Below are 14080 nucleotides of genomic sequence, written 5' to 3' on the forward strand. Positions count from 1 at the left end.
GCAGGATTTAAAAAACCATCCAATTTTTATTTTTTTAAAAGATTTTATTTATTTATTTGACAGAGACACAACGAGAGAGGGAACACAAGCAGGGGGAGTGGGGGAGGGAGAAGCAGGCCCTAAGGGAGCCCGATGTGGGGCTCGATCCCAGGACCCTGGGACCATGACCCTAGCCAAAGGCAGATGTTTAACGACTGAGCCACCCAGGTGCCCCCAAAAAAACATCCAATTTTTTAAAATGGGCAGAAAACCTGAATAGACAGCTTTCCAAGAAGACAGAGAGCCAACAGTTACATGGAAGATGCCCAACATCCCTCGGCATCAGGGAAATGCCGATCCAAACGACGAGATACCACCTCACACCCGTCAGAATGGCTAAAATCAATAACCTAGGAAGCAACAGATGTTGGCAGGGATGTGGAGAAAGGGGAACCCTCCTACACTGCTGGTGGGAATGCAAGCTGGTGCTGCCATTCTGGAAAACAGTATTGAGTGTCCTCAAAAAGTAAAAAATAGAGCTACCCTACGACCCAGCAGTTGCACTAGTAGGTATTTATCTGAAGAAAATGAAAATAGTCATTTGAAAAGACATTTGCTCCCGTGTTTACTGCAGCATTGTTTACAATAGTCAAGATATGGAAGCAGCCCGAGTGTCCACTGATAGATACATGGATGCAGAAGATCCCTTCCTCCTTCCTTCCTTCTCTCCCCACCCCCCCACACACAGGAATATTACTCAGCCATAAAAAAGAATAAAACCTTGTCATTTGCAACAACATGCATGGACCTAGAGGGTATTATGCTAAGTGAAATAAGTCAGAGAAAAAACAAATGCCGTATGACTTCACTTATATGTGGAACCTAAAAAGCAAAGCAAACAAAACAGAAGTAGGCTCATAGATACAGAGGACAAGCTGGTGGTTGCCAGAAGGGAGGGGGCGATGGGTGACCTAGGTGAAGGGGACAAAGATGTACAGTCTTCCAGTTGTAAAATAAGACAGGGGTTGTAGTGAACAGCAAAGACAGTTGATGACACGGCCACAACTTTGGTGACTGATGATAACTAGACTTACCACGGTGACCATTTCATGGATCGCTTCAGCCCAACAGGCTGAGCTAGACGCTCTCACTTGGGCTTGTATCTTAGCCAAGGGCCAAACCACAAACATCTATACCAACCGTCAGCATGCTCTGGGGTAGCCCAGGACTTTGGGATGTTAGGGAAACAGCAAGGTTGCCTTACCTCTAATGGGAACAAAATTTAAAATGGCTCTTGTGCCCCAAAAGTATTAGATGCCATACTTTTGTCAGCTGCTCTATGATTAAGGTCTCGGGCATTTCACACTTGACTCCCTGGAGGCAAAGGGAACCACCTCGTTGATATGTCTACCAAGAACACTGCTCTCAAGGAAACCAACAACCAAACCTCTGTCGTGGTCCAAAGGGATGCTCCCCCAAAGGACAATCTAGACAAATCGACAAGGGAGGCCCACCAACTGGCCCCAGAGAAGGGAAACCAATATTGGAAATATAATTGTTCAATAGAAAGAGAGAACTCTGGCTGAGACCAGATAACAATCCAGTCCTGCCTGAGACTCTAAAATTCCCATTACTGACCACTGGGCACGCATTCAGTCATTGGTCTGCTGATAAAATGATAGGCTTTATGAACTAATACCGACAGGGAAATATCAGTAAGGCCACAGAATGTGGTCACCTTGCTTGTCCGTACCGCTCTCGGGCATTTTTTTTTTCAAGTTTTTATTTAAATTCTAGTTAGGTACCATGTACGGTAAAATTGGTTTCAGGAGTAGAATTTAGTGATTCATCACTTACAAACGACACCCGGTGCTTATCCCAACAAGTCCCCCCAATACCCATCCCCCATCTAGCCCATTTCCCGCCCCCCACCTCCCTCCATCACCCCTCAGTTTGTTCTCCATCACTAAGTCTGGAGCACTTTAATTGCCCAGTGGATCATCTGAGGTTTGGCAAGTGGGTTTTATTCAGCTTCTCCCATCTCATGGATAGAATCTGATTTAGTCTTGGCTTGTATGTTTTCTCACTGGACTGAGGCTTTCCCCTGTAGACAGGCAATAGCAAAAGTCCTATTAGAAAATATCATTCCAGGGCGCCTGGGCAGCTCAGTTGGTTGAGCGTCTGACTCTTGATTTCAGCTCAGGTCATGAACTCAGAGTCCTGGGATGGAGCCCCACGTCTGAATCCACGCTCAGCAGGGAGTCTGCGTGGGATTCTCCCTCTCCCCACCCCCCTCTAAAATAAATAAATCTTTAAAAAAGATCATCCCTACCTGGGGAAATCTCGACCTTCACAGGTCAGGTGATTCAACAGGTCCCTGCTGCTCGGCGGACTGGAAAGCGCTTACACTGGACCTCCCACCCTCAGGCCTCGCTCGGGGCTAGGACACACTAAGGCATTATTAAGACTCAACCGGCAAAATCTGTGAAGACCCTTCAACTATCCCAGCCCAAAGCACTGCCACTGGTCCTTCTAAATCCCAGACCCCCCTGCGTTGGAACGCATAAACGCTGGCCCTTCGAGGTTAAGGGCACCCGGGTGCACCTGGCTCCTGCCTGTCCCGATCCACAGCTGCCAGGAGATACTCCAACAGGGAAAAGACCTCATTCCTTCTACTGAGAACAAATGTGCTTCAGGAGAACAAGTTTTGTCACAGCACGCTCCCGTGAGGAGACGACCTCAAACTTCGCCACTTGCAACCAGACATTGCCGCTACTGGAAGACACCTCCAGAAAGTCTCTTCAGCCTTGTTGGAAGGGCCCCACTCGGTGCTGCTCACCAACGCTGCATAATCGTGCTGAAGTGTGTACCCACTGGCCGTCAGCCCTTGGCAGAAGCGGCAGGCGATGCTAGCCCCGTGCTTCCTGGTGATCTCCAACACGTTCAGCCTCAACAAGACTCGGCCTTCAGACGGGAAACGCCTGATGTCTTCCTCCGAACCTTCCTCTTTTTTCAAATGTGGCCTTACATGCTTTTCTTTTTTTTTTTTTAAGATTTTATTTATTTTTTGACAGAGAGACATAGCGAGAGAGGGAACACAAGCAGGGGGAGAGGGAGAAGGGAGAGCAGGGAGCCCGATACGGGGCTCGATCCCAGAACCTGGGATCATGACCTGAACCAAAGGCAGACGCTAACCACCCAGGCGCCCCGCCTTACATGCTTCTTGTTGCTAAGAAGAAACTTTCTGACTACTCCGATTGGGACCCAAAACCCAGGAAAGGTCTCTCCTGGCACGGAGGGACACAGATGACCCACTAATAAACTGTTTTTTAAAGGCGGGAGGGGCAGAGGGAGAGAGAGAGTCCGAAGCAGGCTCCATGCCCAGCATGCAGTCCCACCTAGGGCTCGATCTCACAACCCTGAGATCATGACCTGAGCAGAAACCAAAAGTGGACGCCTAGCTGACTGAGCCCCCCCAGGTGACCCTACTCTCGATCGGGGGTGCTTCTGAGGGAAGGTCTTCATCAAAAGAAGGAGACGTGAGCCTGAGTAAAGGATGCTGTGCTCACAGAGCCCGCAGCCGGCCGGGCAGCTCTCTCGCCTCACCCGCCTGTCCTCCCTCCCACGGGAAGCAGCCTCCTGGACTAGACCAGCAGCAGGAGTTTCTCCTGGAAACAGCCGGCCAGTGAGAAACCGGCAGCGCCCTGAATTCTCACTTTCCCCCCACGGACACTCATTGCCAACGGCCTCTCCCGACTCCCTCCTTTTCCTCCCTCCTCCCGTTCCTCCTGTGGTCTCCAGACTCGCCTGCCTGTGGCTTTGCCACAGTCGGAACATCCGGCCATGCAAGTCCTCTGCCGTCCCAGAGTGAACCCAGCCTTCTGCTGAAATGACCGGCTGTTCCATTTGCAAGGCCGACAACCATTTGGCATGACGTTGGGGGTGTCCCGGACAGCCAGCCTCACCAGGTGCCTCACCCCCGTGCTTCAGTCGCCTCCCCTTGCACCAGGGGCAGCCCCCTCCTTGCACCAGAGGCAGCCCCCTCCTTGTTCTGGGTGCAGCTCTGCAGACCGCAGTTTTCTGACGGACCCATTCTATAGGTAGGGCCCGGAGCTGCTCTTTGCGGGTGGCCAGAAGGGAGGACTCTGAGGACCACCGCCCACCAGTGGACGGACGGACTGACGAGGGCACTGGCCGGCTCTCCACGCTCCAGCATAGGCAAAGGGGTGGGGACACAGGAGACAGCTGATGGCAGGTGCAGGAAACCTCTTTATTGGGCAAAGCCACCCTATCCTTTGCCCGCAGGGAACAAGGAGTGTGTGAAGGGAGCGGGGATCTCGTAAGGTCAGAGACGCGGACATTTCGCGGGGCGGGCGGAGGGCAGAAGTGACGTGGCTGCTCAGGCCTCCGCCTCCGCGAAAAGCGGGTTAATGAAGTAGCTGAGGCTGGCGCTGTTTTCCACCTTCTGCGCGGGAGGCTGCGGGGTGCGTAGAATCAAGGGGCGGGGGCGCAGAGTCAAGGGGCGTCGGCGCCCAGCACGGCCGCGGGGAGGACCGACACTCCCACCCGCCCCCTCACCGGCTCAGCAGAGCCCGCCACGTCGAACACCGGGTTGGAGAAGCCCAGGGGCGCCACGACGGGCGCGGAGGCCGCTTCGTCGCGCCTGCTCCCCCTGGGAAACAAGGAAGCACGTGAGCCCTCGCGGCGGCTCAGCGCCCCACTCCTGGTACCTGACCCTCCGCCTCCGCGGACCCGCCCCGAGGCCCCGCCCCTGCGACCTGAGCCTCCGCCCCCCGGCGGACCCGCCCCGCTGTCCCGGGCCCCCCGCGGCGGCGCCCCGAGTACCTGAAGCCCCGCCCCACGGCCCCGAGACCCGCCTGCCCGGGCCTCCGCCCCCCTGCAGATCCGCCTCTCGGTCCCGAGCCCCCACAGCCCCACAGCTCCCTCGCCGCCCCGCCCTGCGTACCTGAGGCCCCGCCCCTCAGCCTCGCCCCGCATCCCTGAGGCCCCCCCCCCCGCCGTCCCGAGGCCCCGCCCCGCGGCCCTCCGCCTCCTGGGAGCTCCCGACCCCGCGGCCCGGCCTGCGTACGTGGGCCTCGGAGCGCGGCGCAGCAGCAGCACCCCCGCCACCAGCGCCAGCAGCAACAGGAGCAGCCCAGCCGTCACTCCGCCTGCCAGCTCCGCGCGCAAATCTGAACCGTCCAGCCCCTCCGCCGAGCCGTCCCCGACAGGCGCGCCCGACTCCCGGGCTGTCGCCGACAGGACCCCAAGGGCTTCGCCTGCAACGGAGGGCGCCGGCTCAGTCTCCCCCACGCGGGGCGGAGCAGGGGCCGAGAAAAGCGCACCCGCGGTTACCGTGCTCGGCGACGTCCGCCAGGAGGGCACGGGCCAGCCGCCCCGCACCGCCCGTCTGGGGCCCGGTCTCTGCCAGCACCACCTGAATCTCCGCGGCCGCCTCCGCGCCTGCGGTCCCGCGCGGCCGGGGCGGGAGCGGCACCTTGGACACGGCCACTTGCAGCCCCTGATGCTGGGGCTGGGGAGGGAGACAGGGTTGTCCCAGGGACTTCGCCCTCAGACGTGCGGGGCGTTGGCGGCAGGGACGAATGGTGGGCAGGTGCGCAGAGAGTGAGCACGTCAGTGAGGCAAAGTGGGGCCCCGGGGTCCCTGCGGAGGAGGAGGTCCCGGGTGGGCGCGGAGGGGGGGTGACAAGGCGAGGGTGGAGGGGCGCGGCCCCATTACCAGGAAGGCTTGCAGCAGCCGCGCCCGGTACCGCTCAATGTCAAAGGTGGGCCCGTGGGTCAGCGACACGATGGCTCCTGCGACAGGAGGGTAGGGGTCGGCGGCGCAGGCCCGGGACCATCAGGGAAACTGAGGCTGGGGGCGAACCAGAGTAGCTAGGCTCACGTGCCGGGAGGGGGCGCTCACCGCAGAGGTCACAGCACTGCCCCTCGGGCCGGAGGGCGTCACGGCAGGCGGCCGGGGGGCAGCGACCGCCCAGGGGCTGGAGCAGGGCCGCGCAGATCCAGGGCTGCACCTGGAGGAGGGAAGCGGCCGTCAGCGAGGAGACGGTTAGGGCCTGACCGCGGCGGCAGAGGGTCGGGCGCCAGGCCCCCACCCCGAGCGGGCCCCCGCCACCCCGCTGCGGGCCGCGCTCACCTCGGCGTTGCCGCAGACGCAGCCCGACGGGTCGGCGCAGGTCTCGGGGCCCACGCTCAGAGCTCCGGGCCCGTGGAAGCGCAGGCGGCCGGCGCGGGACGCCAGGAACGCAGCCAGGTCCTCGTCGCGCGTGAACGTCTGCGGGTGGCCGGGTCACGAGCGGCGCCCGCCCGAGGAGGGGACAGCCTCTGAGTGCTCGGAACTCACGTGCGGGGATTGGCAGGGGCGGAGGCGCTCCGGGAGGGGCACTGCCCGGGCCGAGGCGCGGAGAGGAGACCCGAGCCCCGGCCCCGCGCGCCAGCTCACCTGGCCCAGAGCCCGGACGCTGCGGACGCGCGCGGGGCGGGCGCCCGGGCCGAGGCCCACTCGGAAGGAGGCGTCGGACGGGAAGACGACGTCGTCGTAGCGGCAGGGCACGCGCTCGGCGTCCACGGAGAAGAGGCCGTGCGCCGCGTCCCCGGAGCGCCACAGGCGCGGGTCGTGCCACGAGAAGCGGTCGGGGTCCAGGAAGAGCGCAGGGGCGCCTGGGTGGGCGCGCGTCCCTGAGCTCCGCTGGAGCGGCGCCCCCCAAACAGGCCCCGCCCCGACACGCCCTTCCCCCAAGACCCGCCCCCCGGACAGGCCCCGCCCCGGTCCCCTCTCCCCCCACCCACCCCCGTCCCCGCCCCCGGGCCCCTCACCTGTGCCACAGCCCGGGTCCCTGCTGGCGTCCGGGGCGCTGAAGCCGGCCCCCGAGGCCAGGACGAATTCCCCGTCCCGCGGCAGGAGCTGCAGGCAGCACAGGCGGAGGCGACGCCTCGCGGTGGTCCAAGGTGCCACAGGGTCCCGCCCCCGCCCCTGTGTTCTCGGGGAGGGGAGCGTAGACCACCGAGCGGGCAGGTGAGGTCAGGGGCTGGGGGCGCCTGGCCCTGGCTGAGGGTCAGAGAAGCCGGAGAGAGCAGGACTACAGGCCAAGGAGCCATACCCAGCCTGAGACCTGGGGGCGTGAAGAGTTTGGGGCAGGGTGACCCTAGGGTCATTGCCCTCTCCCATCACCCCCGAGGAACTGTACAAGACAGGAACCCAAGCCGCGGGGGGGTGTGGGGGGGAGGTGAAGGCAGCCCTGAACTGTGTGAGGGAGAGGAGGGAGGTGCAGGGAGCGGCACTGTGACAAGAGGCAGCCCCACCCACAGGCCGGCGGGAGTGAACCCTGGAGACGGATGCGCCTCGGGAACCGGGGAAGGCGTCGCAGTGCGAAGCCTGAACAAGACCTTGTTTTTGGAAAAGAACCAAAGGGGGTTGAGTCACTATACTGTACCCCCGAATGTAACATAACACTGTATGTTAACTATACTGGAATGAAAATTAAAACTTAATAATAAAAAGAACCAAAGAGGGGGAATATAAATTACAGAACACGGAATAATTGAAAGGAAGAGCACACTAGGTGAGATAAACATGCGGACTGGTCCAGCTGGAGAAGGTCCAGCTGGAGAAGCCCCAGCGACTGGGGTGTCCCTGCGGAGGGACTCTGCAGGGCAGAGCAGGAGAAGGTGGAGCCCCTACGAAGGGAGGGAGGCTTGACACCACGGGGCCAAAATGCAGATACAAACGTGGGATATTTGAAGAAGCAAGGAGGATGCATTTTCCAGATTTGAAGAAAGCTGAGAAACCTCAGATGGAAAGGCATCACGTGGCATGGGAAGCAAGAAAATCACACCCAGACACGCAGCAGTGTGTTTAGGAACGTCAGCGACACAGAGAACATTCTAAAAGCTTCAGAGACAAAGAACAGATCACCCAGGAACAACAAAAAAACTCAAGAGGTCAAGTTTCTGAGCAACAATGGATGCAAAAAGACAATGTAACGATATTTTATGTATTAAAGGAAAAGACGGTCCCATCTAGAATTTTATATATGGCCAAAGCTCCATTCAAATGCAGGAGCATAAGGAAAAGACTTCAGACCGCAGCAGAGACCTGCCCTGAAAACATGCTTGGCTGGAGGAAGAAGGAAAGAAATACATCAAAAGGACTTGTTTGTGGGAAGACACGGACACTGAAAAGCTTAAGAAATAAAAAGGACTGCCAGACTTGAAAACCTGGGTGAAATTTCTAGAAAAATCCAAAATGTCAAAATCGACACAAGAAGCAATAGAGAATTTGCATAGACCAGCAAACATTAAAGAAATTAAAATGCCAGTCGCTTTCCAGCACCCTTGTTTTTACATGTACACTACACTCTCAAGGAACAACTTCTTAACAGAAGTTGTTCTGAGAAACAGAAAAAATGAGTGAAAATTGCCCAGGCCATTTCATGAGGTCTGTGTTGATCTTGATTCCAAAACCAGATGAAGAAAAATTGTAGGTTCGTTCTACTTATAAACGTAGACGCAAAAAAAAAATCCCAAATAAAGTATCAGCCAACTAGGGGCACCTGGGTGGTGCAGTCGGTTGAGTGTCCAAATCTTGGTTTTGGCTCAGGTCATGATCTCGGGGTCGTCAGATCGAGCCCTGCAACGGGCTCCACGCTCAGCAGGGAGTCTGCTTGGGATCTCCCTCTCCCTCTGCCCCTCCCGCTCACACGCTCTCTCTTTAAAATGAAGAAAGAAATCTTTAAAAATATATATTAGTGACTAGATCCATTACTGTATTTTAAAAATGCATGGTGATCCTGGGGTTCCTGTCCTGGGACTGCTCCCAACCCCACTGCCCAGTCGTGTGTATGATGGTGTTCCAGCTAATGGCAGTGAGGAGTCTTATGCCAACAAAAGCAGTGTATTAGGGCAGACGGAAGTCAGGTGTCTTGCAGAAGAGGCATGCTCTGACCTGCACCTACAGGAAGGTGCCAGGAGGACATTAGTCTCGTAATGACAGTTCAACCTCAGAAAACCTCACTAACAGGCTAAAAGGAAGGAGGGGGGGCAATCGTATCTCACTTGATGTAAAAAAAAAAAAACAGTAACAACAACAAAAAACACCAGAGAAGTCCAACAAACCTATTTATGATTTTTTAAGAAGCAGCTAGCAAGCTAGTAATAGAATTTCCACAGTTCAATAAAGTTTATGTACCAAAACCCTACAGCAAACATTACACTCAATGGAGAAATGTGACATGCCTTCTCTTTCACATTGGAACAAGACACGGATGCCCGCTTTTGTCACTTTTGTTTAACCTAGGGGGAGGAGTCCTGGACAATGTTATATTTTTTTAAAGATTCATTTATTTATTTTATTGAGAGAGAGTTGGGGGGAGAGAGGGGAGAGAGAATCCCAAGCAGACTCCCCGCTGGGCATGGAGCCTGACACAGGGCTTGATCCCACGATCCTGAGATGACCACCTTAGCAGAAACTAAGAGACAGATGCTTAACCAACTACTCCACCCAGGCGCCCCTGGACAATGCTATTTGGAAAGAAAAAGAAATAAAAGTAGTCAGGACTGGAAGAAAGGAGGAGCAACTCTTGTCATTCATAAAAATAAACCACTAGACAGGTAATTTTTAAAAATAGAGCACTGTTCACAAGAGAAAGCACATTACAAAGTGTTCATGAATGGACCGATCTATACAAGACCTCTATGGGCACCACTCGAAAACTCTAGTATCGAGTTTTATGATGGATGATACGAAACATTTGCAGAGAAATTCATGGCCTGATGATAGAAAGCGGGTATTCATTCCCAAACAAAATTCCGGGGTTTTGTTGTGGCTGTTGTTACCTGATAAACCTACCCTCCAGTTTCTTTGCAACAATCCGATCCACAAAGAACTAGTTGGCCCTGTGGCGGAAGAGTGGACGGGAGAGTTGCCCCAGTGGGCATTAAGCCTACCCACAGAGCCACAGCGTGAGGACCACGTGGTGCCGGCGGGAACAGACAAAGGGACAAGGGAGAACTCAGAGCGCCCTGCACCCAGGGCGGCTGAGCCACAGCCAAGGGGCGAGGCTGGTGGCTTGGGGGAAGAGGTCAGAAACTGTGCTTATTCTAAGAAGAAGAATAAAGCTGGGTGCCTAGCTAGTGCCCCACTCAAGCGTGGGCCCCTGATGGTGGAACTGCGATGTAATCACTTATCACACATGTGCTCGGCTAAGGCTGCGACTCAGCAGCAGCGAAAAGATTCCTAAAACGCCACAAACACCCATATAAGGCAGCCGATTTTGCAGCACAGATTAGGAGGGTAGCTGTTCCGCGAAGGGCACCACACGCCAAAAGTTCACAGTGAGAAGACACTTGCACTCTCTCAAACCAACCACGGATTGATGGATAGAAAATATGAGATTCCTAATGATGTAATGTATGGTGATTAACATAACAATAAAATTTAAAGAAGAAAAAAAAAGGAAAGAAATTAAAAAAAAGAAAAGATGAGATTCCATTCCAGACCAAGAAAACTGGGCGAATAGAAATGGGAGGGGAGAGGGGGTTCAGGAAGGGGAAAATCCCAGAGGGGGAGGCTCCAAACCTGAGATGTACGAATTAAAACACAGCTGTGGTTGCACCTTTTACTAGGGCTACATCTGGGCAGCCAGATAATGCTGAGCACAGGGGGTCACGGAGGAGGGACCTCCATGCAGCGGGGCTGGGAGGCGGTCTGGGGCCGCTCTGGGTCCATTCAGCCTGTTCCCGGGCCCCTGGACAGCTCCCGCCTGGGTCTTCCAGCAGGGGTGGGAGAGTGGGGGCAAGGCCCTCGGTGCAGGAGGAGAGGCTGGGGAGGTGAGGGGGTGCCTCACGGGCCCCCAGGAAAGGAGGTGGGACTCCCATTTGGACAGCTGGGGATGGAAAGAAGGGCCAGAGAGAGGGACCTGTCAGGCGATGAATGAATGAATGAATGAATGAATGGATGTCTCTTTTAAGATCCTCGAGCTCTTCCAAAGGAGATCATGAAAATAACTAAGTCGGCAGGGAAGGCTCCCAGGCCCCAGGCCCCCACCCCAAGGGTCCCGCACCTGCTCTGGATGCCCCTCTTCCTGCTCCGGGCTGCTGCCTGCCTGGTCGCCACAGTTAGGCACGGGCAGGGGGAGTGGGCGCTGGGCCCAGCTGCCCCCCCCATGCGTCCCCTTGATCCTTCACCTGCTGCTGCCCTCTTCCGCACCTTAGTCTTTGGGTTGGACAGATGTAAAAGGGCATCCTGACCCCGGATCTGCCAGGACCAGGGACTGCCAGTCTCGGTCCGATGCCTCCGGCCCAGGCAGGGACAGCTCTGGCTCACAGGTGGGGGTAGGGGTCCCTTGCACTGATTTGTCCTGCCCCATGAGTGGCAGGATCCCACTGCTAATGCCACTTTTGGAAACCATCCATTAACCAAGACACCTCAGGGAGTGGAAATAAGGCCTGGGGTCCCCAGATCCTGCATCTGGGCAAGAGATTGGGTGGGGCCGGGGCTACCAGATGCCTCCCCCAACTCACCTACCCACAAAAAATCCAGTGGCCTCTAGATGACAGCCCCAGCCCTGGCACCCACACCCAGAGCACTGCCCCGCCCCCACCAACTCCACCCTTACTCAGAGCCAGCAGCCCTCACATCAGTCACACCTTGCTGGCAAGTCGGCTGTTGACAAACCCAGAGGACAGCGGGTGCTGTGGGGGTGCTTAACTAGGAGGGGACCCTGAGATCCCCAGGTTCCAGGAAATGACACTTTGAATTGGGGAGCAGTGACTCTTTCTGCAAAGGGCCGGACAGTAAATACGTTAAGCTTTGAGGGCCACACAGACTCCCTCATGGCCACTCAACTCTGCCTTGTAGTGTGACGGTGGCCATAGATGTTAGCAACCAAATGGGCGGGGCTGTGTGCTAATAAACCATGATTTACTGAATTCTATATTTCCCGTGCCACAAAAGTGTTCATCTTTTGGCCTTTTTCCCCCAACCATTTAAATGTTTCAAAACCATTCTTAGCTCCGGCCACGCGGCTGCATTTGGCCAGTACGTAGCTTGCCGACCCTGCCTTTAACAAACAGCGGAAGTCTTTCTCCCAGGCCTTATCAGAGCCCTTAACACATCCCGAAAGCTCCAGACAAGTAGGTGGCTTCTCCCAAATTTACTGGTCATGGAACCTCTTTTAACCCTAATTCCCACCATTCTCTGGAACACTAGTGTCCTGCGAAGCAGTTTGAGAGAAAGACCCCTGAGACTTCTGATGGGGGGTTTTAGGTACCAGACGGAGAAAGGCTTTGGGGAGAAGAGTGGGGGAAGGGTGTTTCCTGGAGAGAACCTTAGAGAAGACAGACTACTGGGGGCTGGAGGCCAGAAGCAGAGGGCACTGGGGACAGGAGGCACCCTCGGAACCCCTTTCCAAGGCTGGGGCACAGCCTGAGCTGGGGCCACAGGACGAGCGTCTGCCCTCCCCTACGGGTCCCCCACCTCCCAGAAGCCCCTCCAGAGGACAAAGGCCCAAGGCCTGCACGGTTTCCCATGTGGGTGGGGGCCGATCTCAAGGCAAGAAAGGTGCTTCAGGAGGACCAGGCGGGACCACCAGCCCCCCTCCATCCCGGGTCTCAGCCACAGCCCCCCTCACCATGTCTGAGATGCTGTGACCCTCTCGCACCAGGACTGACACCATCTGCAGGAAGAAGTGGTGTTGGCTAGCGGACACCCTTTGCCTCTCCCCCACCCCTGGCCCCGCGAGTCCCCATCCCGGGCCCCCCAACCCCGGGGGTGGGGAGAAGGCACCTTGTTTGCGGGGAACTCGACGGCGGCGCCCGCACACGGGGTCCGGTTCTGGCTCCAGTTGGCAGCGGGTTCGAAGTCAGTGTTGGGGACCCAGAGTTTGTAGGCGGCCCGGGTCAGCGCTGGGGATGGGGATGACTGAGTGCTTCCCGCTCAGACGCCCCCCCACCCACAGGCGGAAGGAAGGTTGGCCACAGAGCCCCGGCCGCAGATGGGGTCACCAGGGCGGCCCAGACCCTGCGGAAGCCCCGCCTCAGTGTGACGAACTCCTACTGGATCTGCGGAGTCCGCTCCTATATGCCCCCTCTAGGACGCCCGCCAAGATCGCCTCCTCGCCCCGCCGCCCCCCACCCCCCACCCCGTTTGCCCGTCGCTGGAGCAGAGCGCACGGCCGGGCAAGGACAGTGACAACCGACAGACCGAGGTAAAGGGTAGCGGAGGCCTCTGCCAAGTAGAAGGGGCCGGAGGGCGGGCTCTGATTGGGAGTTGTGTCCTGAGGGAACCGCGACGGCCTTAAGAGAGGGGGACAGGGACGGGGCTGCAGTTTTCAAGCTCCCGGGCCTGGGGGCGTACACCGAGGACACGCGCCCACTGGGGTGCAAAGGGGGAGGGTCAGCGCGCCCTCGGGGACGGGGAAACTGAGTCAGGCTGTGGAGCCCGCACACTCCCGCGCGCGCAGTCGCTGCTGTGGGCAGGAACTGGGGACGCTGCGCATTTCGCAAACCGACCACCGGCGCCCGAGGGCAGGGCCGAGCCCCGAGGGGGCGGGGGAGATCCTGGCCGGGGGCCTCGCCTCCCCAAGGCCAGGGAGCCTCTCCAGCTGCCGCCCTCCGCCCCGGGCGAGCCGAGGCCCTCGCGGGTGTGTGGGGCCCGCCGCCGTCCGGGCTCCACCAGGGCGCGCCCCCCGCTTACCGCACAGCTGCAGCCACAGAAGGACCCGGCCCAGAACCCCCATCCCGCCGCGCTCCCGCGTCGCCACCCGGAGACTTTGCCCCGCGGGGCCCACCTGACCGGGCGGGGCGGGGCGGGGCGGGCGGCCGGGCGGTTACACATTTACCCCCGGGCCCCTCGAGGCGCCGGTCGGACTCGCTCCCTCCCCCACACTCAGCCCTCCGGGACCGGAGGACCTTGGGTGCCCGGGAGGAGGAGCTTGTCACAACACCCCTGCTCCGGGACAAGGGTGTGTTGGGGGGGTGTTGGTGAACAACCTCAGGTTTCCCTGCTGCCTCTGACCCTGTGAGGCTGGCGCGGCACCTTCTCTGCCCACCTGCTGGGGCTGGGTGCCCACCCTTCCAAGCAG

General features: G+C 57.9%; 1 protein-coding gene across 1 annotated transcript; it reads right to left on the bottom strand.

Moving 5' to 3' along the window:
* Window positions 1-4378: 4378 nt before the first annotated feature.
* On the bottom strand, window positions 4379-13735 carry AMN (amnion associated transmembrane protein). Its single transcript, XM_088024992.1, has 12 exons — window positions 13693-13735; window positions 12784-12902; window positions 12629-12673; window positions 6816-6903; window positions 6442-6659; window positions 6136-6273; window positions 5905-6013; window positions 5719-5795; window positions 5335-5512; window positions 5069-5258; window positions 4553-4651; window positions 4379-4469 (listed from the first exon to the last, which is right to left on the bottom strand). The coding sequence occupies exons 1-12, from the start codon at window positions 13733-13735 to the stop codon at window positions 4379-4381; spliced, it is 1395 nt and encodes a 464-aa protein (XP_087881118.1).
* Between the last annotated feature and the right edge of the window lie 345 nt (window positions 13736-14080).

This window comes from Eumetopias jubatus, unplaced genomic scaffold (genome assembly GCF_037043125.1).
Source record: "Eumetopias jubatus isolate StellerSeaLion01/CBP00866 unplaced genomic scaffold, mEumJub1_p1.0 scaffold_7, whole genome shotgun sequence".
In the NCBI taxonomy this organism is placed as follows: Eukaryota; Metazoa; Chordata; class Mammalia; order Carnivora; family Otariidae; genus Eumetopias; species Eumetopias jubatus.